Genomic DNA, 26768 nt, shown 5'->3' on the forward strand with positions numbered 1-26768 from the left:
AAATGGGATCACGCTGCCCGGCTGGGGGCGACAACCGCTTCCCCTCACTGGGTCTCTGAAGGAAACTTCCGCCCATAGCCAAGATGGCGCCGGGCCCCGCCCCCTGAGCGCCGACCCACAGGGCCTGGATGCTCCCGCGAGGCCCGCCAGCCCCACGCACCGGCCCGCTCACCTGGCTGGCTGCCTGCGCGCTGCCTGCCAGACGCAGAGCTCCAAAGGCCCCACGGCTCGCTTTCCTAGGGGCCCCTGTCGCTTCTCCCGCGCCCTCATCCTGCCAGAGAGGAGGCGCCCTCTCTTATCTTTAGTGCTCCGGAGATGGCGCTGGGAGGAGCCCCTGATGCGGACAGCGCGAGGGCTTCCACGCCCGGGAGGAGGAGGAGGGAGCGAGACTTCCCGACCGGGTCACCCGGGTCACCCGGTCCAGGCGGAGCAGTAACAGCAGTAATAATTGCATCCGACGGCTGAGCGTCAATTACCGTTTTACAAAGTGCTTTCACCCACAGTAATCACCACTCTGTTTACAAAATTTTCACCAGCCCCCGAGGGAGGTGTCATTATCTTCATTTTACACGGGGGAAATGAAGGCCCAGAGGGGCTGAAGCATTCGTCCGCGGAAGCGGGCCTCCAGGTTCCAAATGGGACTCCAGAGAAGCTCTCATCGCTTCCACACACGCCCGAGGCGCGCGGAAGTCGGAGTGGGGCATCCGGAGACGAAGGAGGGACCCGGGAGAAAGGCTGTAGAGACCCGCAGGTTAGCGGCGGGGGTGGGTCCCGCTCTGGCGTGGCCCCGCCCCCAGGCGCACCCGGGATTCATTCCGAGAGCTGATTGGACCAGGTCGGTGACAGTTCGCGTTACCCAGGAAACCGGGGCCGGGCACTTTCAGTACTGGAGGGAGGTGGCGGGCCCGGGTCAGGGGCCTCGAGATCGGGCTTGGGGTGAGACCTGTGCGCCAAATCACCGGCGGGGCGGGGCAGGGCGGGGCCTAGGTAGGGGTCTGGGGCTGCCCCGCAGCACCAGGGCCCTGAGGGAATATTTAGGTCCTGGGCAACCGCCTGAGCTCCCTGCGGGACCAGATGCAGTAGATAAATGAGGGCCTAGGAGGACGGGCGGGCCTAGGTGAGCTAGGATAGTAGAGGGAGCCCGGGGCACCTGTCCCTCGTCTTCCCCCTGCCACCATTTCACCAGTTGCTCCCTGACTACCTGTCATCTTGTCCCCACAGCCCAGAGCATGTTCCAGATCCCAGAGTTTGAGCCGAGTGAGCAGGAAGACTCCAGCTCCGCAGAGAGGGGCCTGGGCCCCAGCCCCACAGGGGACCGGCCAGGCCCCTGCAAGTATCAACCACCAGGCTGCCGCTTGGTTCCAGGCCTCCCCGGGGACACCAGTCACCAGCAGGGGCAGGCAACCAGCAGCAGCCACCATGGAGGTAGGTTCCTCACTGCTGTCACCACCTGCCTGTCCACTTTGCCTTCAGCCCAGTCACTCCTTACACTCCAGCTGCACCCACACTCACTGAAAGCTTTGGAGGAGTCCTTAACCTCTGAGCACCTCGGTTTCCCCTTCTGCAAGCCAAACAATCTCCACCATTGTAGGACTGTTGGGTTAATTGGCAGGAATGTGTCGGAGGCACTTGATTGTTTTGTAAATGCTCAAAAAGGGCATCTGATATTGTGGGACCGGGACCAGAAATCAGTGAGATGCAAGTAGTGATCCAGAAAGGGAAGTGATTCTTCTAAGGTAATATTCGTGCTTGGTATTACCTAAGTAGGAGGTGGGTTGGAAGACTGCTTGATGCCTGCCACAGGAGGCCAGCTTTCCCTGGGACAGAGCCTTGAACCAGCTAGGAATGTGCTTTCCCACCCTGGGGCTCACCCACAGGGGGCTGCCCTTGCCCAGTGGAAGGGCAGGTGATTCCAAGTGGAAGACAGCCCTCCCAGGCAATGGGACCAGTATGGGAGTCGGGAACATCAGGTCAAGATGGAAGGACTGGGAGGGCCTGGGCATTTCTCAGTAGTCTGCATCTCCCTGGTGCCTGGTACTGGACATAGTACCTGGAACAACCAGAGATCTTTTGAAAGCAAAGTCAGGTCACGGCCATCATGGCCCATTGCAGTTGAATGGCCCTCTTCCCATGTCCAGGAGTGAGAAGGCTCCCAGCTGCTCCCAGCTGTGCCCGACACACTTGCTTTAACATCAAAATCTCCCGTTTGCTGTTTTCCTGATCTCCACCCCATCCCGTCCTCCTCCCCTACCTGGCTGTCCCTCCCCAGCCTCAGTGCTCACTTCTGCCTGAAGGTGAGGACGTAGTATGCGCCATGTGCTGCTCCATTGCTGGGCGGCAGTGGACGCGCCATCCTTGGCCTGCGTGCTTAGCCTTCTTCGCATTCTCCCGCCGTGGGGGAGATGGGGCCACAAACACTGAACGCATTAGAAGATGGTGTGCACAAAATAGAGCAAAGGGAGTCATAGTCCTGGGGGCTGGTGGGGTCACTGGCGTGGTTAGGGAGGAAGCCACGCGGAGGCCTGGCTGGAGGCAGGGGGAGCCACTCCTACATCTGTGGGAAGAACTTTCCAGGCACAGGGAAGAGCAAATGGGGAGGCTCCAAGGCTGAGAGGGCCTCAGGTCAGTGTGCCGCCCCGGAGAGGTAGAGAAGGGTAGCTGAGGCCCTGTCCAGCCTGCACAGGTCCTTAGAAGCCAGTGTGAGGACTTGGAGTGAAAATCCATAAGTCCTGTTTTTGCTGTGGCTATGGGTGGAGCCCAAGCCTCGCATGTGCCAGGCAAGAGCTGTGAACAGCCCCTTAGTGAAGTCTTTGAGTAGAGGTGGCATGGTCCCACGTGGGCATCAGAGAACGTCAGGAGAAGTAGCCAGCTCTGGCCGGGGGTGTGGCTAGCAGCTGCAAGGCCCTGGGTTCCATCCCCAACGCTGTGAAAAGGAAAAAGATAAAGAAGCAGCTGCACTCTGGAGTCGTCTAGAGCTGCTTTGAGGCACCAGGTAGGATTTCTAAGGCTGCTGGTGGGAGTGGCAGCAACTTGACCAGGGCAGTGTTGGGTGGGCCCACAGGGCTGCAGCTGGAGGGGGCACCCAGGAGGGAATGGTGGGTGTGGACGTAAGTGGTCCAGCCTCGAGGAGAGGAGCAGGCCCTGGGTAGTCTCAGCTCACCAGAGTCCTGGTACCAAGGGAGTCACCAAGGGTAGAGGTGGTGACCAGACTGGTGAGAAGCTGGGGTGGAGTTATTTGATGGTGACAGAGTCTCTGTTATGCCCACTGAGTGAGAGTCTGGGGAAGGGTGGGTCAAGATCATGGGAGAAGCAGGAGGCAAGGAACAAGAAGGCTGGGAGGCCAGAGGTCCCAGGTGGGAAGGACCACCTGGTCCTGTGGACTGACAGGACCAGGAGTGGTGGCAGAAGCAGGCCAGGGCAGAGGGACTCGGCGCACGCCAGGAGGGCGCCATTTGGTGAGGAGGGCAAGTGGATGGTGTGCTGCTGTCGGAGCGGAGGGACACCCAGCTGCGGGGAGGAAGCTGCTGCCATCAGAGGGGACAGCCTCTTTACTCTTTTTCTTTTCTTTCTTTGGTGGTGGTTCTTGGGCTCCTCACTCCTGCTAGGTACGTGCTCTTCCATTGCTGCACCCCTGGCCCAGAAACAGAATTTTTATTTCTATTTTTCTAATACTGGAAATTGAGCCAGTACTGAACCACAGAGCTCCATCCCCAGTCCTCTGCCCCCTTTTAAAAAATTCTTTAGGTACTAGGACTGAACCCAAGGACACTTCGCCACTGAGTTATATCCACAGCTCTTTTTATTTTTATTTTATTTTGTTTTGAGGCAGGGTCTCACTAAGTTGCTGAGGCTGGCCTTGAATTTGGGATTCTTCTGCCTCGGCCTCCCAAGTTGCTGGGATTACAGGCGTGTGCACCATGCCCGACTATATATTTTGATTTGGTTTGAGACAGGATCCAGTTAAATTTGCCCAGGCTGGCCTTGAACTTTCTTTTCAACTTTATTTATTCTGTGAGGTGCTCAGGATGAACCCAATGTCTCGCACATGCTAGACAAGTGCTGTACCACTGAGCCCCAACCCCAGCCCTGGCCTTGAACTTTCAATCCTCCTGCCTCAGCCTTGGAGGAGCTGGGACTGCACGCATGTGACACCACACCCAGTTTAAATGCTTCTGCTTGTTTGAACGTTCAGTGGCTTAAAGGCAAGTGATTTCCCACAAAAGACCCACAAGTGCCAGTAACCCTGCAGAGCAATGTGGCCCAACCTTCCACTGGGCAGGGCGAAGTACAGGTTAGAATTAGGATGTAGGCGCCTTGGAGGTCGTGCTTGATCTTTGTTCAATAAAGACCTTCAGCAGGGAGCCATTGGAGGGTTAGGGCAGAAGATGGCTGTGGCTGGGCTTAGAGCCGGGGCTGGCGAGCCCCAGTCGCGGGCTAGGTCCCAGCTTCCCACAAGTGGGCAGATGGAGAGCTTAAAGCTGGAGGTGCAGCTGCTAGGCCTGGGGCACTTGGATGCTTTTTGTTTTTGATAGCGTCTGTGTTGCTCAGGTTGGCCTCAAACTCCTGGGCTCAAATGATCCTCATACCTCAGCCTCCCAGGTAGCGGGGACTATAGGCCCTCGCCATTTTGTCCAGCCTTGAGAGTGGTTTTTACTTTATTTTGGTACCGGAGATTGAACCAGGGCATTTGACCACTGAGCCACATCCCCAGTCCTTTAATTTTTTATTTTGAGACCGAGTCTGGCTAAATTGCTGAGGCTACCTTCAACCCCGCCATCCTCCTGCCTCAGCCTCCCGAGTTGCTGGGATTACAGGCCTATGGTACCACATCTGGTGATTTTTTACTTTATTATATAGTTCACAAAAATGCAGAGAACAGTATTTTATAACAGGGGAAATTTTATATGAAATTCAATTTTCAGTGTCCCCAGATAAAGTTTTAGTGCAACATAGCAATGTACATTCAGCTTCATATGGCTATGGCTTCTTGTAAGCTTTGAGCACAAAGGTGAGTAACCGTCCCAGAGACCATGTTGTCACCAAACCTGACTATTTGCTTCCTAGTCCTTGACAGAAAATGCCAACCCCGCCTTAGAGCTTTCTGATTTCATGGCCCCTGAGCAGGGTAGGGGCACACTCCGCAAGCCCTCAAGGGCTGCGGGACTGAAATGGCTTGTGGAGGCCACTGTTTGGGTGGGGCAGAGCACAGGCCTCCCAGAGGCCCACACGTCCTAGAGATGGGATCCAGGCCCACCCCGCCTGGTGGCGAAGCATTGTAACACAACTGTCCTAACAAAGTGTGCCTGGGTGCCTGTGGTAGCCAGAAGCGGAGGTATTGGGTCCACCTACCTACCCAGAAGCTTCAAGCTAGAGGTGAGTTGCTAGGCCACAGTCCCCTCCCACTCCCCATCCCAGCCTCAGGCAGACTCTGGGAGGATGGCTTGAGTGGGCAGGCCTGTACATCCACCCAGGCTCCGGCACTCCCTTCCCCCAGAAGGGAAATTGGCTTAGGCCACGCCTGACCTCTTACCCCAGGGAGTTCACAGAAAATTTTTTGTCCCTCCCCTCACCAGTAAATAGAAAGATACTTTTGGTTTACCAGCGAGGTGTGGTGAGGCATACCTATAGTCCCACCGACTCAGGAGGCCGAGGCAGGAGGATCACAAGTTTGAGGACAGCCTCAGCAATTTAGCAAGACCCTACACAACTTAGTGAGACCCTGTCTCAAAATAAAAATAAAGGACTGAGGATATAGTTCAGTGGTAGAGCATTCCTGGATTTAATCCCCAGTACTGCAAAATAATTCGTTTTGCACAAATGAGTATAATTTTGATGATGGCAAAACTTGATATTACCAAATCCATGGCTTTGGTGACAGTCTTCCACCCCATAATATAGGCTTTGGATTGTTTTTTCGTTTGGGTACCTGGAATTAAACCCAGGGGCACTTAACCACTAAGCCACATCCCCAGCCCTTTTTTTGTTTTATTCTGAGACAGGGTCTCACTGAGTCCTTAAGGCCTTGTTAAGTTGCTGAGGCTGGCCTCAAATTTGCAATGCTCCTGCCTCAGCCTCCTGGAGTGGCTGACTTCATCCCTGCCACTTAACTTTGTGACCTTGGTCAAATTACTCATCCTCTCTGTCTTAGTTTTCCCCTCTGTAAAATGTCGACCACAAGGAACCTTCCTGTTGGCACGTAATGAGAACTAAATGAATTCACACATTGGAAACATCCAGCCTGACCTGGCCGGTGCTCTTATGCTTGTCTTTTGTTTTTGTGATGCTGGGGATCCGGCCGAGGGCCTCCAGTTTGCTAGAAAAGCACTCTACTATTGAGCTACACTCCAGTGTAGCTCGTTTGTCCTGATTCCTGGGTGAGTGACTGCCCAGACTGCTCACCTGAAAGTCACTCAGGTGACATGCACGTGTCAAATTTGAGTTCTCAGAACTAGAAGACACCAGCTGACATTTCCTGAACATTTGGTGGCAGGCAGGGTATATGCCACTGTGACTCAGGCAAGTTTCTAACCTCTGAGTGCCTCCGCTTCTTCATCTATAAAATAGGAAGGATCTGGTATCTGCCTCCCTGAGAATGTGTAAGGGCACGGCAGGATGTTTTCCTGGTCTCCTTTGTTCTCACAGTGGTCCTAGGAGACAGGATTGCCCCCATTTCACAGAGAAGTACACTGAGGCTCCAGGGGGCTCAAGGTCCCAGAGCAGGAATGTGGTCCTGGTTGAACCCATGAAGCTTACTGATCCCTGCTCCGCTGCCCCAGCCCCATGGAAATGGAAATCGCTCTGCAGACGGGCCCACTCTTGATTGGGGGGTTTTCTGTTCCTGGTGCTTTGGCCCCAATCCTCAGTTGATTCCTGATGTAGCTGCCTGTACCCACTGCCATCTGGCTCTGAGGGTTTGAGGTGCCCTTGCCTGACTTCAGGGTGGGCCTTTCTGGATCCAGCCCTCTCCCTCCTTTCCTGGCTTTCTCATCTGTCGTTTCTGGAGCTGGGATCCTCAGCGGCCCTGCAGGTTAGGTCTGAGTCAGGGAAATGTTCTGTTTGCTAGATCCCGGCTTCCACACCTGCCCTAAATCTTCCCTCCTCCAAAGACTTCCTGGCAGACATCCTTGGCTGTGAATGCCACGTGTGTGCCCCAGGCTGTCTTGGCTCTGGGTTTTCTGCTCCTGGGAGTGCTTCTAGGTCTTGGTTGGTGTGAGCAGCGGGATAGAGTTGGCAGAAGTGGCACACAGTATGCAGATCAGACCCCACAGCAGAGATCCTACTGACCCACAGTGCTCCCAGTTCACAGCACTTTCACACTCTTATTTGATGAGCCCCTCTTACAGCTGCTGGGAGTAAAGGCTAGGATTACACCCACATGAGGGTGAGGAAGCTGTTTCAGAGTTAAAAGTGGTTGGACAAGGAATGAGGTCCTTCCCAGTGGACTCTGGATTCCACCAAACTTAAGGACTTCAAGCCTCAGGGCTTATAAGTCTTCTCTAAGCCCCAGTTTTCTCATCCGTAAAATGGAGGCAGCGGTAATATTCACCTCTTAGGGTGATTAGGAGGATAACGAGAGAATGCCCAAGACCTAACACCTGGTAAGTGTCCCATAAAGGTCACCTGAAAGAGTCAACGTTCTGGACATTTTCTCCAAAGCAGGTTTGGTGAGGGACGCAGAAGTGTCGCTGCCAGGTTCCTGATCTCCAGGGACCCCTCAGATCTTGGCCAGGACGCCTCCCTATCCCTAGTAATTACAACCACTGTTTCCTATATTTAGTTCCAAGCACAGTGGAAAATCATTTAATATGCTTAACGGCCTATCACTGGCACGCACCAAAGGTGTGCGGGACTAGTGAGAAGTTAACTCGATTTCCCACAAGAGCCCCCAGTTTCCCTCCATTCACACAGGAGAGAACTAATCTAATGCGAGGGTGTGGCAGCACGGGGGACGCAGAGGAGCTGGGATTCACGTCGCCCCAACCTGCTGACCCTTTCTGCAGACGCTGGGGCTTCAGAGACCCGGAGTCGCCACAGCTCGTACCCGGCAGAGACCGACTTGGATGAAGGGGTGGAGGAGGAGCCCAGTCCCTTCCGCGGCCGCTCGCGCTCCGCGCCCCCCAATCTCTGGGCCGCACAGCGCTATGGCCGCGAGCTCCGGAGGATGAGCGACGAGTTCGAGGGCTCCTTCAAGGTGAGCTACGGCCCTGCGGCAAGCGGAGCCGGGTAGTCCCAGGCCGCCTCCTGCCCGCCCGTTCCTTCCGTGACCCGGGACTTGCAGGGATCTGTAGTCCCAGGTCCCCTCCTACCCGCCAGGTTCTTCCGTGTCCCGGGGCATGCCGGGATCTGTAGTCCCAGGTCTCCTCCTACCCGCCAGGTTCTCCCGTGTCCCGGGGCATGCCGGGGCATGTAGTTTCAGGACTCCCCCTTCGCCCACCGTTTGCCATTTCTTCTGAGTCCCAGAGTATCCCAGGATCTGTAGTCTAAACCTGCTCCGGGGAAAAGCTCCTGGGTTCCCCAAGTCACTGAACCGCTAGTATCTGTGTTCCCGGACAGCCTCTTTCGGGTATCAGGATTCTTCAGCCCCAACTTCAGAGACACTTCTTCAAAAAAAATTTGGGGGGTAGTGGGAATTGAACCCAAGGGCCCTTAACCACCGAGCCACATTCCCAGTCCCCGCCCTTTTTTTCGAGACAGGGTCTGGCTAAGTGACTGAGGCTGGTCTAGAACTTCCAATCCTCCTGCTTCAGCTTCACGAGTCGCTGGGATTAAGGGCATGCGCCATCGCGCCCTGCACATGTCAATTCTTGAATCGCGGTCCTATCTTCTAGGTGCTAGGTCTCTGGCTCTTCCATTTGGCGTCCTAGGCGTTTTCCCAGCCCCCGGGACGGAGTTTCTGGGCTCTAGCCAGTCCCCATTCCTGAGGGCCTAAGCGTCCTTCGTGGTTCCCTGACCATTCGGTCCACGGCATGCTGGAGGCCGTGGTCTTTTACACCTCCCGGGATCTCATCTACACTGGGTTCCGGAAATGGAGGTCCTGATTCGAGCCGCCAGGGTAAGCTAATCATTTAACCCTTTTCCTCCTCCACCCCCAGGGACTTCCTCGCCCGAGGAGCGCGGGCACTGCGTCGCAGCTGCGGCAGAGCTCCAGCTGGACGCGCATCATCCAGTCCTGGTGGGATCGGAACTTGGGGAGAGGAGGCTCCGCCCCCTCCCAGTGATCTTCCGCCCCACATTCCGGAAACTCCACCTATTCCTGTCGCCGTCGGCGACCATCTCGGGTGTGGGCGGAAGTCTCCGCAGGCCTGTGCAGAGGATCGCTCTGTCCCTGGGGCTGGGAGGCGGTGCGCCTGCGGGCCTCAGGGGGAAGGTTCATCGGAAGTTTTGAAGTTTTCCCGCCCACAGCCGCCGGAAGCCGCCCCGCCCGCCGGCGTTGGGCAGCCCCTGGCCGAGGTGAGAGCCCGGCTTTAACCTTTACTTCGCCAGGGCCTTTTTCTCCGCGCGAAACTGTGGGCCCACGCTCGCGGCACACGTGCTAATAAAGCCCACGCCTGTGCCACCGCGTCTCCTCTGCCGTCACTTGGGGCTGCACGGACCGGGATGGTTCTATCACTGACATTTTGAAAAAATGTCCCCGTTTTGTTTGGGTGACATCCAGGGACAAATACCGGGAAGGGGTCAAGGCAGCAAGTGGAACCAGGGCTGTTCGACCTCGGGGCGGTGTCGAGAGACGGGCCCCAAGACAGCCAGGCGCTTATCTCTAAAATGGTAATTGGTAGCCGCAGCCCGGCCGCCCGCTGGAATTCTGCACTCCGTAAACCATGCTGCGGCTCCCCAGAGAGGGGTCATTTGTTCCTATTTGGGTCAGTCCTTGCGAGCAGCTACTGTGTGGCCGGCCTGCGGCCAGCGCTGCTCGGGGACTTGGCAGAGCGGTCGGGGCGGGAGCGGCGCGATCACTAGGGAACCAAGAAGCTTCTCACGGGGACCTGGAACAGGGCTTGGATCTCTGTTCCAAAAGGTTTATTGGCGCCCCTGTAGCCAGGCCAGTGCTTTGCGTTGGGTGCAGGTGAACTTTGCCACAGCCCGGCTCTTGGAGGCTCCTGGAACCAGAGTGGGTGGGCTGAAGTCGGAACTGTCATTGAGGGCAGAGGATGAGGGGACCCAGGAAAGGATGAGGGAGCAGCAGAGGCCAGGCTTCTGAAGGGCTCCAATGGCACACCAGGGAGATTTGAGGACTCAGGACCCATATGGAGTGTTCGGTAAGTGGAGGCCGCCAGCTGCGGGGCCAGGATAGGAATACAGAGAGCCAGCCGACTGGGGGAACAGGAGGAGGGACGCTTAGGTCCACCGATGAAGGACCCAGGGCAGAGGTCCCAGCCCTGGGAAGGCCCTCCTTTGGCTGCCAGGCTGCTAGGGCTCCCACCCCATCTGTGTGCAGGAGGCTGCAGCAGAAACAAAGCAAAGCAAACACTCAGTTGGCAGGAGATAAGCCCAGATAAGAGACTGCCTTCCTCGCCAGCCGGGAAGCGCCAGGAAGCTGGGAGAGGCCTTGAAGAGGTGCCAGGAGGGCCCGGCCCTCAGCCTCACAGCCTCGCTGTGGGGTGTCTGCTGCTTGACGACGGTCAGGGGTACGGAGCAGGTCCTTCAGGCTAGCGAAGAGTCTACCAGAGGGTCTGGACCCTCCCTGCCTCCAGGTCAGGACATCTCCACTTAGTTGTGGCCTGGCATCACCTGGCTTCTGCTCAGGGCCTCAGTTTCTTCATCTGTAAAACAGGTAGAACATCTTCCTCACGGGGATGAGGGGGTCACATGGTGTCCCAGTCCCAGTCAGGGGCTGTCGGCTTCCCACCTCCAGGGAGGTGAAAGCCTATCTGTGAAAGCCCAGCTCCACCAGGCTGGTTCATCCCCCTGTCAGCTGCCTGCATGGACCCTGGAGCAGCTCTGGGAAGGTGGTGGGCACTTGGGTCTTATCAGGCACCAGAAGCAGGCACGAAGGCTTCCTTAAGGAGCCTGTACCTCTGAGAAGCGGAGACAGGGAGAGCTGGGAGGGAGGGAAGCAAGGGTGGGGGAGCCAGGACTCCAGCCCAGGGCTCACAGGGCACAGAGGCAGGAAGGCCTGGGGCAACCAGAGCCTCCTGTGGCAGCAAGTTCAAGCCCACCAGCTTTTGACGAGGGCCTGACCCACTACCCCACAGACCACTGCGTAGATGCGGAAACCCGGGACCCAAGGGAAGGAAGTGGCAGAGCTGGACCTAGAGCCCAGAGTCCTCAACCACGCCGCACGCGGGCTCCCTGAAATCCACTTTTATTCATGTAAAAAAATCCCCAAAGAATAGAGAAAGAACGTACCCCTGCTCCCCAGAGCTCCGTGCTCCGCCCAGTGGTCCCTGGGAAGTGAGGGGAAAATGCCCGTCTGGGGTGTGGGCATCACAGGGGGCAAGGCCCAGCCCAGGCCCTTCCCTAGGACTGAGGTTAGGAAGGAGGGGCTGGGGATTCATGGGGCCCCAGGAAGGCGAAAGGAGTGAGTTAGTGTGGGGCGCTTGCCCTGGGTTTAAAAAAATATAATTTCTAAAGATAAAAAGTTAAAAAACCCAAAAAGCATTAGTGTCTTCACCTCCTGCCCTCCGCCCAGTGCCCCCCGGCCCTGTGGCCACCTCTCGCACAGCCAGGTCAGAGCTGTGTATTTTCCTCCTGGCTCTCCGAGTCAGCACCAGATAGGTGCCCACTGCTCCCAGGTGCGTGGCCATTGCTGGCACAGGCCACCAGGGGCCCGTCCCTCAGCCCCTCCGGCGTCTCGCCCAGCAGGCTCCGGCGGATCTCCTGAGGCAGCCTCGCCCGCTGCTCCTGACACTCTTGGGTCAGCTGGGCCAGCAGCTATAGGAAGACAGGTGTCACAGGGAGGCTAGGCCACCAAGCACCTCCCACCAGCCGGCCCCAGGGTCTTACCTTGGGCTCCTCTTCTGCCAGTTGCTGCAAGACCTGCTGCTGTCCAGCCACCAGGCGGTCCTGTCGCTGCTTCTGGGCCTCCTCCAGCTGTGGGGTGGGCAAGGACTCAGCTAAGGGACCCCAAGGGAGGTTCAGGCCCTGGGGCTGAGGCCAGGCATGACCAGGTGAGGATTCCAAAGCCGACACTGCTGCAGACAGTTGTCCTTGGGCACGAAACAGGCACCAGGGGCTGTTGGGCCCGTGGGTGGCTCTACTGGCCCTTCGAGGGCAGCGCCACTCCAGGCCAGGCACTGAGGAGGTGGAGTTCTCTTTTTTGGTTCCAGGGATTGAACCCAGGGGCACTTAACCACTGAGCCACATCCCCAGCCCTTTTTATTTTTTTTTTATTTTGAGGTAGGATCTCGCTGACTTGTTTAGGGCCTCGCTAAGTTGCTGAGGCTGGCTTTGAACCTGTGATCTTTCTGCCCAGCCTCCTGAGCCGCTGGGATCACACTCACCCGACGGATGGAGTTGACGGACTCAGTGATGTGCCGACGGTTAATCTCTGTCAGTTCCCTGCAGGGGAGGGAGGCGGGATGGACTCAGGGTCTAGGCACTGTCCCACCTGCCCAAGAACCCAAATGACGCCTGGCCCCAACACTCTTACACTTCCTTCTTATGTTTCTCTCTTGTCTTGGCCTCAGAGATACTGTTGTGGCGCTTCCTGTCCAGGATCTTCTGCAGCTCCTTCTTCTCCCTGGGGAAGCCCGTGGGGAAGGGGAGGGGTCAGTGGCAGGGTCAGGGTCCCGTCCTCAGTCTGGTGCCAGGAGTCCCTGGCACACCCACCGAGATCCCCGCCTTACCTTTCGTTCGTCTCCTTCAGCCTTTTGAACTGAGTTGCGTGGGCATCCAGGACGATCTCCCTGAGCCGCTGCTGAGCCTGGGGAGCAGCGCACAATGGGCACCGCAGGGCTGACGCCAGAGTAGTCCAGAAGGCAGGCTCTCCCCGGCCACCACAGCCCCTCACCTGTCTCAGGTTCTCCAGCCTCCGCTCAGCCTCTGCGTCTGCCTGGGCCTCCCTCAGCTCCAGCAAGCTTTGCACCTGCCTGTTCTGGAACTCCCGATACCTCTTGGCCGCCTCCTCCTCTTCCTTCACGTCCTCCACATCAGCGGCCCCACCCCTGTAGGGAGAACCTTCTGGGTGATGATGCTGAGTCCATGCACGGAGGGCAGTGGTGGGAGGCCCGTGGCCGCAGGCGACAGCAGACACCACCCCAGGAGGAGGAGCCTGCTGTGGCAACACTCCCTGGGGGGACTTCACAGAGGTGTCACCCCAGGGCAATGACCCGGACCTGGCGCGGGAAGTCACAGCTGCCTTTCTTTGGGTCGAGGTGCAGCCCTTTGCTCCCGGCATGCCCACCCCCCACACTCCTGCCCACACGCATGGCTCGGGCGGCAGTCTGCTGGAGACACACGGGACGCTGGGAGGGCGCTGGCACCTGCTTTCAGCCCGGGCCTGGGCCAGACCGTCGAGCAGGCGGCGGGTGAGGGCCACAGCCTTCCGCTGGTGCTTCTTGTACAGCTCCCGCAGGTCCCGCTCCTGCCGGCTCCGGAGCTTCACCAGAGCCTTGTGGCCTCGGAGCTCCTCCAGCGGAGTGGGCGCCACCTCTGGGAACCAGAGCGCACGTGGGCAGGGTGGTGGGTGGGCTGGGCCAGCAAGGTGCCCGCCAGGCGGCCCTGCGCCCGAGGCACGCCTCCCTACCTGAGAGGATGCTGGCAATGAGGTCGTCCCGCTGCCCTGGAGAACAGGCCCGCGTGAGAGGCTGCAGGGCGGGTGGGGGCTGCTGCCCCAGCTCACCCCCGGCCCGGGGCCCCTTACCTGGGCTGCTGAGGCAGGTGCTGGTCGGGGCGGTGGCGGGGCCCGGGGGCCGGCGGGGGGATCCCTCCAGTGGGCTAGGTGTGGGGTTTGCGGGTAGATGGGCCCCTGGCTGCTGAGCCTGGCTCTCCTGGCAGGCCTCTGGGCCAGCCTGAGCCTGGGGGGCAGAAGGCAGGACACTGTTTCCAGAAAGGCCCTTCCGTACAGCTGTCTCCCAGGACTCCCGACACCCCTGCCAGCTCCCTTAGCCCATTTGGTCACTAGACTCCAGATCTGTTTGCAGTTGAGAATAAAGTGGACAAAGCAAACCCCTGTAAGCCCCTGTCCACCTAGGGGGCAGGACAGGGCGATGTCTGGCCCTCCGCCTGTGCTCAGGAACTCCCAGATGATTCTGGAAAGGCCTGGCCCTGCCAGGAATCCTCGCTCTCTGAATCCCTCCACCCTGGCCCAGGCCCTGGCTCTCTGCTCAGCTCCTGATTAAATCAGCGAAGGAAATGACCACAGAGTGGGCACCAGCCTCTCCCGCTAACAGCTCCGCGAAAGCCTAATTGCAGTCATCTCTTCCCACCCACCGCAGGTCCCTGGGGAATGGCTCTGGGCCTGCGGCTAAACCTCTGCGCCCGACCCCTCCCCACTGAAGCCACCGCCTCCTCCAGGCTCACAGGCCCCACGATTTTAAGGCCTCTCTGGCCTCAAACTGCCCTGGTGAATTAGCCAGGAACCCTTTTCTTTCTTTTTTTGGTACAGGGGTGCTTTACCATTCAGCTATATCCCCAGGTTCTTTTATTTTTTATTTTGAGACTGGGTCTCCTTAAGATTGTTGAGGCTGGCCTCAAACTTGCGATCCTCCTGCCTCAGCCTTCTGAGTCACTGAGATTACATGCATGTGCCATGTGCCCAGCTAGTCAGGAACCCGGTGCCCCAAGCTTGGACCCCACCTGGAATAGGAGAAATCCCAGTCCAGTCTGACTCAAAGTCCTCTTGGATGCTTCTATCTCCTAAGATCCCCAGCTGGGACTGGGGTGCTACTTAGTGGCAGAGTGCTTGCTCCTGGATTCCATCCCCAGCACCAGAAAAAAAAAATAGTGGCGAGCCAGATGCTACGGGGCCGGCTCCACAAGAGCCGTGGCCGGAGTCAGCCCTCGCCAGCCCACCCGCACCCACAGCAGCCCTGTGCACTGGTCCCAGCGTCAGCAGGCGCCTGGGCCGGCCCACCTCCCGGCCTGCTCCCAGCCGCTGGGCTCACCTCGCTCTCCCCGATGAGGGCGGCCAGCTGTTTGGCCCGCTGGTCCATCAGGCTGACGTGCTTGATGGGGTTGATCAGGGCTTCTGCGTAGTCTGGGGAGGCAGAAGAGAAGGGCCTCAGGAGCCCCTCCCACCAGCTCTGGTCCCCGCGGGGTGGGAACCTGCCCTGGGGGCCATGCTCCCCCACCGGCTCACCCTGGTGGTCGTCGGGGATGTAGTCGGAGGCCTCGGTGTAGATGAGCAGGGCTGGCAGGCACAGGGGCTGGTTGGCCTCATTCCGCAGGCAGACATAGTGGTACCCTGGGGGCGGAAGGGGAGGTCAGCAGGGCCTGGCCAGGTCCCCCACATAATACTCCCATCCTGCCCAAACCCACCATGGCTCACCTGAGCGGATGGCAGAGACAGGCAGAATCCGGTGCCCCACGAATCTGCCACCCTCCTCAAAGGCTGCAATGCGGAGTGACGCCAGTGTGGGCAGCACCACCTGTGGACCAGACTTGGCTGAGTCACGGGGCCACCACGCATGACTAAGGCCCGACACTCTGAGCAGACCCTTGGACCAGCTGGCCAACCTAACCACGCATCTCCGTGGCCTGGCCCAGTGGTGACCAGTGGCCCTCATGGCCCTGAACCAAAAGTACAGGCACACAGACTCCCTCAGGCCACCACAGGACAGGCGAGTCGTCACCAGCCTGGAAACTAGTGCGCTGCAGTCTGGCACAGGGTCTGCCGGTCTCTGCCTTCCCCAGCCCGAGGAGCCAGGGAGGCAGGAGGGGACTGAGCTGGGGTTAGGTCTTGGGCAAGCGCTTCCTGCCGGAAGATGGCAGGCTGTGGGACCCCCTGCTGGCTCTTGCTTCCCCATCTCACCTTTCCATTTGTCACCCAGAAGCAGGCAGAGGACCCAAGCGTGCTCTGGACACGCAGGGCCCGGGAGGTCACTCAACACCCCCGCGTTCCAACCCGCGTTCGCCACCCGTGTGCTGGAGGTCACCTGAGAGCCATTGGGTCTGGGCTGGAGCTGCCCGAGCCAGGGCGGGTGCAGGCGTGCTCACCTTGGGGAAGTCAAAGGGCTCCTCGTCCCACACGGGGTTGAACGAGTTCCCCTGAGATGTCCGTGTGCGGTACTTGCGCCGGGTGTCAACAGGGAGACCAAACATATCCACCTCCACGTAGATGCCCACCTTCCTGTCAGACAGGAACTGCCCCGAGATCACCTGGGGCAGGTGGGCCAAGAGGGTGAGGCGGTTGCTGAGAGTCCCGCGCCTCAACACCCACGGCCCGAGCCCTCTGTAGCCCCACCTTGACCCGCAAGGCGTTGGCCACAATGCCATCCACGATGACCTCAGTGAAGGGGTCAAAGGACTTGTCCGGCCTCCGCATGAACTCCGGCTTGAGCAGGTACCCGCTGCGCCCATTGTACTCGAACACGCCTGCATTGAGCTGCATCGGCACATCTGGGTGACATGAACAGGGTCAGTCAGCAGGCTGGGTGATTAGTTAGGTGGGATCAAATGGTATCACAGGGTCCAAATTCGGGCAGTAAGGAGTCGAGGGTCAGTCAAGGTCTGGCTGGGGTCGGTGGAGGTCTGGGTTTGGTTCTGCCACCTTGGATTAGATTGGGCCCGGGTCCTCTCAGGCAAGACTCGCCTGACCCTGGGCAGCGTGGGTCAGGGTCAAGGCAGGTCAGGGCTCACCCAGGGTCTGGAAGTTGAGAGCGACAAGCTGGCAGCCCACGTTCCAGAAGAGCTGGGGCATGTAGTTGGAGGAGTCCACGCGGGTGCCCTTGGGGTAGATGCGGCTGAGCTGCTGCTTGTTGTATCTGAGATTGGCAGTCAGGGAAGCAGCGGGTCCTGGTGCCCACACCACACGGCCTCCCCTCCTGCCACCAGCCCACGCTCCTGGGAGTCCCACCCCCGTCAAAGCCGCGCTACCCGCCTGGCTCAGGTTCTCAGTCTCGCCTGCCCCCCCAGGTGCTCGGCAGGACCCTGTGTGGCGTGCGGAGCGGCTGCGAGCCTCTGCCCTGGCCGCCGTCATGCCTCAGGAGGATACTCCACGAACTCCATGGGGCTCTTGGTCAGCTGCTCCATGGCCTTGGTCTCCACAAACGACGACATCTCAAAGCACTTGTTCCTTTCTGGGGTGGCAGAGGGGGGGTGTCAGGCCTGGCAGGGCCTGGGAGGACCAGCTCCCAGCCGTCACGGGCCCACTCACTTCGAGCAGCCTCGAAGGACTTGAACTTGACAGGCTCAACGTAGTTGACGAGTGTCGACATCTCCTCAGTGGCGTTGACCTCGCTGCTGGCCGTGCCCTGCCAACCCCAAGCCCCAAGTCAACAGTGCAAGCCCCTCGCTCGCCTCCCGCCAAGGAGGCGCTGACCTGCCCCCGCCTGGAGCCCAGTCCTCTGCAGTCCTGGGCCTCTTCCAGGCCTGGCAGCATGCCTGGGACCCCTCCTCCACTCCGCAACCGCCCCCGCCCCCCCTCTTCTCCTGACCCCCAGAAACTGGAACCCTCGGTCGAGCCATCAACCACCAGTTCCCAGTCACCACCTTGCCACCGCTCTCGAGCAGCGGCTTTGACAGAGCTCTGCGCACACCAGCCCACTATGGGCCCTCTCAGTTACGGCCTCCCAAAACAGCCAGGTGACTGTCACCTCCACGCCTCCTGACTCTCCTCGGCCTGCACCGGCCCCTCCTGAACCAAAGCCCAGCCCAGAGCCTTGGCACCTGCTGTTCCCTTGTCCTCAGGTCTGCCCACCCCAACCTCCCCACCAGGGGGGCTCCCTTCCCCACAGTCCCACCCCCTGCCTCACCCCTCCCTGGCCCATCTTTGGTTTCGTTTGTTTGTAATTTCCACAACCCCACGGTGCTGGGGACTCGAACCCGGGCCTTGCGCATGCGAGGCAGGCACTCCAAGTGATGGGCTATATCGACAGCACTCCCTGGCCCATCTTTGAAGGGTAGGGGTACTGGGAATTGAATTTGGGAACGCTCCAACAGTTGTACTCCCAGTTCTTTGTATTGTCTACTTTGAGTCAGGGTCTTGTTAAGTCATTGAGGGTCTTGCTAAGTTGCCCAGACTGGCCTCCAACTTGCAATCCTCCTGTCTCAGCCTCTGGAGTTGCTGGGATTGCAGGCGTGCACCACCATGCCCGGCTCAGGACGTAACTGTACACTGAATGAACACCACAGCCCACCCCACCCACTCACTAGGAGGGTGTCCAGTCAGGTGTACCCCACACCCAGTACCCAGCACCATGTTGGACAGTGGGGACTTGGCCAACTTGAGAAGAGGATATGTGTAACCCCGTGGGTCTGACCTCATCTGTGGTGGGCTTTTTGGGGTCCGTAGATTCCTCCTCTTCCTCCTCTTCCTCCTCATCCTCACGGTCCGCAGGTCCAAGGACATCAGGGCCCCGGTTCGGGCCCTCCTCACCCAGAGACTTCTGGGGCTCCAGGCTGGGCTTCTCCAGCCCCACCTCCTCCCCATTACTCAGGCCTGGGCAGCTGTCAGAGCTGGGGGACCCTGCAGAGAGCAGGGCCACAGGGTCCAGGGGTCAAAGGACAGAACCGCGCTGATGCTCAGGAAAGCCAAGGGCTGTGCCCAGTGCGTGGCACTTTTAGGACAGTGTGGCCTGGGGAGAGGGTAGAGGGCAGGCTTTGCTGGTTTTAAAGGCAGAGGGGTCACAGGTCAAAGGTTAAGTCTGGAGTCACATACGGTAGGTAGGCAGGTGGCTTGGGGAGGTGGGAAGTCAGGATTGGGGGCTCCACGGCCTTTACGGCAGGGGTGAAGGATGACATGGTAGGGCGGCAGTCAGGGTCGACCAGAGCCAGAGCCGGCCTGGGGCTGTGAGGTGAGCAGTCAGGGGTCAGATGGAGAGGGGCCTCAGTGAGGACAGGGCAAAGGCCAACGGGTGGGTCACAGGACAGGGTCGGGGCCTGAGGGTCAGTCACACCCAAACACGGGGACGTGGTGCACTGAGGTCAGAGGTCAGAACTAAGAGCCCTGGCCTGGCTCTGTGCGGGGCCATGGCTGAGGGGTCAGAAGTTGGTTGGTCAAATCCAACCAGGACACAGGCAGGTGAGCTGTGTGCCCAGGTCAGGGTGAGAGGTCCCATGCCAGCCGACTTGGCGGGCTGGTCATGAGGAGGCCGGGCTGGAGTGCCGGCAGGGCTGGGGGTCTAGGGTGAAGTGGTGCCATGAGGGCCCAGTGGCTAAAGGAGGAGGTCAGGCTCAGGGCTGGGTCCAAGGTCGAGCCGGGCCTACCCAGCTGGGGTGAGGAGGGCTCCGTGGTGGCGGAGCTCTCGCTCAGGGCCGAGTTGCTCTGCTCCAGCGGCCGCTTGCGCACGGCGCTGTCGGGGACGCTGGCGCTGGGTCGGTGCCGCTTCTTGTTCTTCACCAGGATGCGGCCCATCAGCTCCTGGGGGCTGGGCAGGGGCACGCCTGGCGCCAGCTGGCCGGGCACAGACAGGTCAGTCTGCTGAGGCACCCTCCCCGCCCCAGGTCCCGCCTCAGCTCCAGCCGCCATACCGGGTACTTGTCCAGGGGGTCGATGAGCAGCGCGTCCCCAAAGATGGAGCGGCAGTATTCGGCCATCTTGGCCTGCTGCTTTGCCCTGGTGGTGAGGTCAGAAGTCAGAGGTCAGAGGCGCCCTGGGGTAGCTGCAGCAGGGCAGGGCAGAGGCCGGCGAGGAAGCAAAGTCCCCAGGTGAGAGGTCACCAGAGCACGCTGGAGGGCTGTCCCCATCAGAGGTCTCCACGTTAGAGTCTCAGGACAGGTGTCTCGGGCCACAGGGCCAGGGGGGCTGTGGGGTCAGGGGCCCACTCACGAGTCCACGTGGTTCTCGAAGGACAGGATGACAGGGTAGGGAGAGGTCTTGAAGGCGGTCTCCGCGATGGCCTCCAGCACGTCCCGCAGCGGCACCTCGGTGGTCATGGTGAAACCGTGGGTGATGAAGGGCTCCTCCTCGGGGGGCCGCCCCTTCCACACGTCCAGCTCCACGCAGCGGCAGCCCCACAGCAGTGCCTGGCGGTACATCTCCACCGACGAGGTTCCCGCCAGCTGCCCCGCTGGGGGTGAGGCCGCGTCACCCCAGCTGCCTGCCAGCCTGGTGCCTCGTCACCCCACTCCACACAGAGCCAGGCCGTGCTGGGGACACAGGCCCCCGCAGCAGCCAGGCCCAGCCCTGGAACACTCCGGAGAGCCCCTGCCCGCTCCTCAATTCACTGTGGAGCCAGCACTGCCTCCTGCACCCCTGCCCTGGTGTCCACCCTGAGTGGGCACAGAGCAGGCCTCGCCAGTGCTTGTGGCCAGGCTGGTCCCCGTTCAAGAGCTGACCCTCTCCGAGATGAACTCCCACCACTCGCGCCCCACCAGCCGGAACCACGGCCACCCAACACGGCGGCTCCGGGGAAGCCTCCTGCCCTCCCTGCAGCAGCCCGCCTCAGCCCTGAGGTGGCATCACCGCCTCTGCCCAGGGGACCACAGGCCCCTCCCTGCCTCCAGCCAAAGTCTACGAGCGCCTGGCCTCAGCCTTCTGCAGACACACAGGTCACATCCCCTCCTCCCCTGCCGCCTGCCCTCCACACCCGGGTGGGGCCTGCCTCCCTCTCCAGCCCCCCTCGCCATGCACCTGCCCCAGCCCTGGCCCCACCTGCCTCCCTGGCCTCCTTTCTGGCTTCTTCTTTTTTCGCGGTGCTGGGGATAGAAACCAGGGCCCCACCGCGTGCCAGGCAAGCAGCCTGCCACAAAGCTCCACCCCAGCCCTTTCTGCTTCTGAACTAAGTGGTCTCCGGCCCCAGCCCTTCACAGAGGCCGTTCCTCACAGCTGCAGGGCCTCAGCCCCTCCCTGGGGAAGCTTCCTGTGCTCAAATGGGGCACACGCAGGGAGAACCCCAATCCTGTGCCCTGCCTCCCCAGCCCTGGCTGATCAGTGAGCAAGTGATTGAAAGCACTGCACTTTAAGGAGGGAGGCAGTACAGGGCCAGAGGGCAGAGGGCAGAGGGCAGAGGGCAGAGGGCCAGGAGCCACGCTCCCTCCTGCCCAGGGCTCACCTGTGAGGTACGTGTTGTGTGAGGAGTTAATGAAGTAGGAGCTCAGGGGCTGGGTCATGTCTGCGCTCAGGTCCAGGGCTTCCAGCGGCAAGATGCCATTCTCCTCCCCTCCCAGGTAGCGGCTGAAGCCTTCCATGGACATCTGGTCTGGGGGCGGGGGCATCGGCAGGTCAGCAGGGCCCTCGCCCCCTGCCACCCCCGCCTCCCACCACTCACCGCGCTCCAGGAACTGCTGGTTAGGCTCATACTTCTCGATGAGCAGCCGGGCCTGCGAGGCGCGCAGGGGAGGGTACAGTACTTCATTGAGTCTCGGGTCCCGCTGCTTTTGGTTGATGAAGTCCATGAGCTGCTCCAGCGTCAGGTACGGCTTGCCCTTGGCACCTCTGGAGAGGGTGGGCGGAAGCTGGATTGGGCTGGAGTCTCAAGGCCCCGCACCAGGCCCTCCCCGGGAGAGGGAGTTGGAAGGCCTGCACCGGGCTCCACCACCACAGACTGGGCCACTGGGCAGGCTGCCGTCCCCTCTGGACCCCATCCATGCCCCTGACCACTCAGTGCTGTCTGGGCAGAAGACGATCTAGCTCTGGCTTTTTTTTTTTTTCCTTAAAAAGAATGTGATCTTTATTTATTTATTTATTTATTTTTTGTGGTACTGGGGAGTGCACCCAGGGCCTTGTGCATGCGAGGCAAGCACTCTACCAGCTGAGCTGTATCCCCAGCCTCCTTTATTTTATTTAACTGTTTTTATGTGATGCTGAGAATCAAACCCAGCGCCTCACCCTTGCTAGGCAAGTGCTCCACCACTGAGCTGGGACCCCAGCCCTAGCACTGGTGTCTTTAAGGGCACAGGAAGCTGCTCTGTGTTCGGTACTTCTAGAGCCTGGAGCTAATCTCAGCCCACCTGCTGTGTGGGCTGACAGGTCCCACAACCACCTGGGCCACTTGGTTCTCATCTGCAGCGCACACGAGATGAAATCAACCCTGGCAAAGGGCTGTCACTCAGCTGTCCACCATGGCTACAGAGCACACGTGAGGTGCCAGCGGGTCTCCCCCCTCACCCTGGCACTCTAAGGTCCAGCCTGCCAGCGCCACCCTCTCCTCACTGGCTAGAGGCATGCTAAGCAGAGGCCAGGCATGGGAGCTCGGGGCAGGAGGATGGCCCGCCATGCTCACATCTCCAGCAGGATCTTGTCAATGTCCGGCCGCAGACACAACTTATTCAGAAACCGCTCGAAGATTTCCAAGGAAAATTCATCAGGCCGTATGGACTCACTCTGGGGGCAAGGAGTGTGGGGTGAGAACCCAGGGGCAGCCAGCTCCAATGCAGTGGGGACCCACGGCAGCACCCCATCTGCTCCTGCCCCCTCACCACGCACCCGGTTGAAATTGAGGCCACAGGACTCCAGCGCCGTCTCTACCCGCTTCTTGTCCGCCGAGAACATCTTCAGGATGCTGATGCAGGTGGAAGGATTCGGGGTCAGTGGGAGGCAAAGGTCACCAATGTCGGGATCGAGAGATGCTGAGGGGTAAAGGGTACTCACTTCTTGACAGGGATCCGTCCATCTTGGTTCACCTGCAACTTCAGCTTCGTGTATCTGGAGAGGCAGGGGCAGAGGTCACACCCTGTGAATAGCCCCCTGAGCCCTCTGCCCCCAGTGTCCCCCAGGGTAGCCTGGGGCTCACGCTTTCCGCAGGAAGGTGTTGCGGGAGGCGTTCTGAGCCAGGATATTCATAGCCAGCTTGAACAGCTCCTCCGACCAGACCTGGGGGGTTGGCACACAGAGGGAGGAGGTGAGCGGTAGACAGAGGGGCGAGCCCGGCCACAGGCCGAGCCCAGATGGGACCTGATGCTCAGTCCACCAGAGAACAGCGCAGAATGCCGCAGCGACAGCAGGCAACAAGCAATTCAGCGAATGCGCAGGCAGTCCCTGGCTGTCCTCGCCCGGCCCACCTTGACAGTGTCATCCTGTACAGCCATGAAGTTCAAGAACGTGGTGTTCACTGGGTCTGGACCCGCCACCACCGTCATCAGTTTCTCCTCCAGCCGGGCATCAGGACCCCCAAAGCCCAACACTTCCCGGATCTTGGGGTCCTGAGTAATGAGAGCCAAGGGTGAAGAGGGGCATTCCGTTCCCCTAGGCCTCCTCCCCTCAGTCCTGGGCCCCGGGCACTCACTTTGGGGAGGCGAGCATAACGGCCTGTCCGTGTGTCCCTGATGGAACTGATGTCCAGTGTGTCCACCTCCTGGGGAAACCAGATGCCAGGGTGGATCTGAGAAGCTGTAGGACGAGAAAGCAGGAGCCCCCAAGCTCCCCACCCAGGCTGGGGAGTGGCCACCAGCAGTAGCCCCAGCCTCAGCCCCCACCCTTAGCACTTCCTGTCTGGGCAGCTGTGGGAGAGGTCAGTCAGCAGCTGCCCCCCCCCCCCCCGGGGCAGAAGGTCTGGGGGGCACGCAGGGCTGGGGTCTCTGCAGGGACCTAGGCCTGAATGAGCTGTAACAGCATCTGCCCTCACCATGTTGGGTCCTGTCCAGTATAAGAAGAAGCCATTGGGGTCCACCCGCAGGGTCACCAGGTTACGACTGGAGGCTTCCTGGGGACAGCACAGAACAACAGGGGTCAGGGAGTGAGGTCTGAGGTGGGCTTAGTCCCTGGGCTTCTCTTAGCTGTCCACCCATTCTTTTGCTAGTGAGCTGAGAGGACACTTGTAGCCCACAGGCCCTCCACGGCTGCTACAGCCTCCCGGCAAAGCCAAGGTCCTCCGTGTGGCTTTCAGTGTTTTGGCCCTGACGCCCCTCCCAGCCTCGCTTCCTTTCCCCTAAGATTCAGTCACATGGGCCACTGGCTACCCTTTCCTCTCTCCGAGCTCCCGAGCTCTGAGCTCCTGCCTCCTCGTTCCTTCTTTCTCCACCCCTGAGATCCCACCCACTGGCTGGGGACGCCTCCCCCGACTCCGCCCTGGGATTGGTTTCCCCAGAAGGGCACAGAGCTCCATGACAGCAGGACCCTAGCCCTGCAGTTGAGCCTGCTCTGAAACCTTCGTGGGGCGAAAGCAGGGGATTCAGACATCTCACCCTGAGGCTCCTCTGCATCCCTGGGGGCCCACGATGCCTGGCCTGCCACCCCTCAGTCTGCCTCAGAGTCCACCATGTGCCACCCCACAGCCTTCAGATTCACCCCTTTCTTACAAAAACACAAGTTCCCCCAAAGGACTAGGCAGCCTGGCGGGGGACATGGAAGAGCACATCAGTCCCATTTTCTGAGGAGGGCCCAGTCCCTGGCACACTCCCAGGGCCACCTCATGTGACTCAGGACCAGCAGCCAGGGAGGTGTCATCACGGGCTTCGCATCAGTCAGGGCGGAGGGGACAGGTGGTCACAGGAGAAACTCCCCAGCAGCTAGAGGACTCCCACCCCAGCCCGAGCTGCAGTCTGGCGGGCAGCTCTCTTGGAGAAGACACAGTGGCCACATCCTCACTGCCCCTCTGGGTGAACTCCAAGCCCACTTGGCCCCCAACAAGCCTTTGAGTACGTGCTGTGGTCATTCCCATTTTACACAGAGGAAACGGAGGCACAGGGAGGTGAGGGCTTGCTCAAGGTCACAAAGAGGAGCCAGGATTTGCTGGCAGTGAAGTTCCAGGGCCCAGTGACCTGGGAAGCTGGGAGCCAAGACCCCTGCAAGGCTCCCAGTTCCTAGCTACAGCCACAACCCACAGTGGGGCCTGGCTCTGCCTCCCCTTTCCAGTCCTCAGTTTCCCCTTCTGAATAATGGGAATTGCACCAGCCCCACCCATTGCAGGCTTTGATGACAAAGGACAGCAGTTGATCTGGGGATGAGGGGACAGAGGCCCCCAAACCATTAGGATGCATGTTCCTCCCACCCCAGTTTGGTGACACCAGGTGAGCCTCTCTTGGACACTCCCAACACTGTCCTGGGGCTGTGGGCCCCCAGGAGCGTGAGGAGAGAGGAGTTCTGTGGGTACTGCTCCAAGGGCCTCTCTGGGTCCCTCCCCAGGAGTGTGACGTTCAAAGATGTCCCAGGTCCTCTGCGCTCCAGCTCCAAGTCCTGTTAGCACCCCACCGCACCCCCAGGGCCCTCTCCCTGTTCCCACTTCCTTATTTGGGTTTATCACACTGGAAGGAAAAGGAGAAACTTTTCCCTTCAGGCTGGCCTAGGGGGAGGGGGGTCTCCTAGGCCCCTGGGAGACCCAGCACCCCTTCAGCAGCACACCTGCCGCTTAGGCCACGCCCCCAATCCCTCCCCCCCAGCTCCCACGCCTTCCCGCCCCACCCAGCCGGAAAGGAGCCCAGCGTCTTCCAGGCCTGTGGCCTCACTGGGAAGGAACAGCGAGGAAGCTCTCTGGCCGCCCATGGAGGCCCTGGGGAAGGAGGGGCCCAGGGGGCAAAGGAGGGGGCAGTGTGAAAACGTGGGTGGGGCGCAGAACCCGGATGGGGAGCTGCAGGTGGGAGCCTGGGCGTCTGGGAAGCACCAGGGGCAGGAATAATGAAAAGGGGCTAGAATTTATTGGGGTTCAAAGTCCCAAGGCTAAGGAGTGGGGAGTAAAGTTCCCAGGGTGGAAAAACTTAGGGGGCAAATTCTCCACTAGGGGGTGACTTGATGCGCCCACCTGACCAGGGGACTGGGCTGGGATCCAGAAGCAGGGCAAAGGGGTGCCAGGAGAGAGGGTGAAGAAGTGATGAATGGAAGCGGATTACTCAGGCCGCCGCAGCGGGAAGCGGGGAGTCCCAGGGGTACGCATCCAGGATAGGATGCCCTGAACCGGCCCAGGAGCCCAAGGACGGTCAGGGGTCTGAGGACCAGGCCAGGACAGGGGAACCAGAATTGGTCTAGCAGGGAGGGGTGGAAGGGCAAGGGAAAGGGGGGTGAGATTTATTGGGGTTCAAAGTCTCCGCGCCAAGGAGTGGAGACAATTTGCCAGACCCGAGGAACTGGGTTGGGGGGACAAAGTCTTCATTACCGGGTCTCCTGGGGACCCAAGTTTCCGGAGTCCAGACAGGCTGGGATGAGGAGGCGCAGTGGTCAGGCGAAGCTGGAGTGGGGGTCCCCGGCACCTGCCTGGGCCTGAGTGAAGGAGTCCCCGGATCTGGGCCGAGCAGGGTACCGCTGCACTTACCTCGTCCCATTTGATGAACTTACTCCCGCGCCGCAGGGTCTCCACCACGGTGGGCGGCTCCAGCTGCAGCGCGTGGACTCCGGGCCTGGCGCCCGCCATGGCCGAACCAGGGGCGGCTCGGAGACCTACGGAGCACCGACGGGGACCGACGGCGCCGCTGGCCCCTACGCGCGATCCCGCGCGGCCCGCTCCGGCCCGGCGGCGTCAGCGCCCGCCTGCCCGCCAGTCTGTCCCGGACCGACCAGAGACTCGGAGCCCCGCCCCCGCCCCGCCCCGCCCCGCCCCGCCCCGGCCGCGTCGCCCCCTCCCACCGGGTGCGTCGGGCCCGCCCGCCCCGCGTCGGCTCCCCCTGGCGGCGGGGTCGGTGACTGCAGCCGGAGGTGGCTGGGGCATACTGCACAGGCGAGCGGCTTTGTGAGCCCGGCTCAGTAAGACCTCATTTTTCCCGGGCCAAGCAGGGAAGGGAGGACGCTTGGGGCAACCGGGCCGTTGGGGGTTCAGCTAACGGGACTGGGTGTAGAAGGCGCCGACCACGGTCAGCCCGCC

General features: G+C 60.3%; 2 protein-coding genes across 6 annotated transcripts; one reads left to right on the top strand and one right to left on the bottom strand.

The window, feature by feature from the left end:
- The first annotated feature begins 433 nt into the window (after positions 1–433).
- Positions 434–9554, top strand: Bad (BCL2 associated agonist of cell death). Of its 3 annotated transcripts, none has more exons than XM_047516659.1 (4): positions 434–835; positions 1222–1425; positions 8001–8191; positions 9093–9554. In XM_047516659.1, exons 2-4 carry the CDS (start codon positions 1230–1232, stop codon positions 9216–9218), a joined length of 513 nt encoding a protein of 170 aa, XP_047372615.1. In that variant the 5' UTR covers positions 434–835; positions 1222–1229; the 3' UTR covers positions 9219–9554. The 3 variants fall into 3 exon arrangements, with proteins under 3 accessions (XP_047372615.1, XP_047372613.1, XP_047372614.1); XM_047516657.1 differs by lacking the exon at positions 434–835 and adding an exon at positions 857–936; XM_047516658.1 differs by lacking the exon at positions 434–835 and adding an exon at positions 976–1117.
- Positions 9555–9995: 441 nt separating this feature from the next.
- Plcb3 (phospholipase C beta 3) lies at positions 9996–26453 on the bottom strand. 3 transcript variants are annotated; one of them, XM_047518230.1, is made up of 32 exons: positions 26223–26453; positions 23604–23681; positions 23265–23333; positions 23041–23181; positions 22773–22852; positions 22631–22684; positions 22466–22541; positions 22263–22363; positions 21309–21475; positions 21093–21239; positions 19868–20108; positions 19570–19654; positions 19306–19492; positions 18360–18565; positions 17255–17351; positions 17093–17177; positions 16738–16862; positions 16343–16497; positions 16096–16257; positions 15428–15527; positions 15239–15343; positions 15045–15136; positions 13802–13955; positions 13685–13720; positions 13422–13590; positions 12950–13103; positions 12786–12862; positions 12590–12679; positions 12441–12498; positions 11944–12030; positions 11652–11871; positions 9996–10760 (listed from the first exon to the last, which is right to left on the bottom strand). In XM_047518230.1, exons 1-31 carry the CDS (start codon positions 26319–26321, stop codon positions 11668–11670), a joined length of 3681 nt encoding a protein of 1226 aa, XP_047374186.1. In that variant the 5' UTR covers positions 26322–26453; the 3' UTR covers positions 9996–10760; positions 11652–11667. The 3 variants fall into 3 exon arrangements, with proteins under 3 accessions (XP_047374186.1, XP_047374185.1, XP_047374187.1); XM_047518229.1 differs by lacking the exon at positions 9996–10760 and having other exon boundaries at positions 11287–11871; XM_047518231.1 differs by lacking the exon at positions 9996–10760 and having other exon boundaries at positions 11287–11871; positions 23265–23368; positions 26223–26274.
- Between the last annotated feature and the right edge of the window lie 315 nt (positions 26454–26768).

Source organism: Sciurus carolinensis, chromosome 11, assembly GCF_902686445.1.
Source record: "Sciurus carolinensis chromosome 11, mSciCar1.2, whole genome shotgun sequence".
Lineage (NCBI taxonomy): Eukaryota > Metazoa > Chordata > Mammalia > Rodentia > Sciuridae > Sciurus > Sciurus carolinensis.

Excerpts from the sequence above, each read along its gene's own strand:
- Bad (XM_047516659.1), top strand. The coding sequence starts at position 1,230 with ATGTTCCAGATCCCAGAGTTTGAGCCGAGTGAGCAGGAAGACTCCAGC. Across the intron at positions 1,426-8,000 it reads CAGCAGCAGCCACCATGGAG|ACGCTGGGGCTTCAGAGACC; the intron begins GTAGGTTCCTCA and ends CCCTTTCTGCAG. Across the intron at positions 8,192-9,092 it reads AGTTCGAGGGCTCCTTCAAG|GGACTTCCTCGCCCGAGGAG; the intron begins GTGAGCTACGGC and ends CTCCACCCCCAG.
- Plcb3 (XM_047518230.1), bottom strand. The coding sequence starts at position 26,321 with ATGGCGGGCGCCAGGCCCGGAGTCCACGCGCTGCAGCTGGAGCCGCCC. Across the intron at positions 16,258-16,342 it reads CCAACGCCTTGCGGGTCAAG|GTGATCTCGGGGCAGTTCCT; the intron begins GTGGGGCTACAG and ends CACCTGCCCCAG. Across the intron at positions 13,956-15,044 it reads CCCTCATCGGGGAGAGCGAG|GCTCAGGCTGGCCCAGAGGC; the intron begins GTGAGCCCAGCG and ends TCTGCCCCCCAG.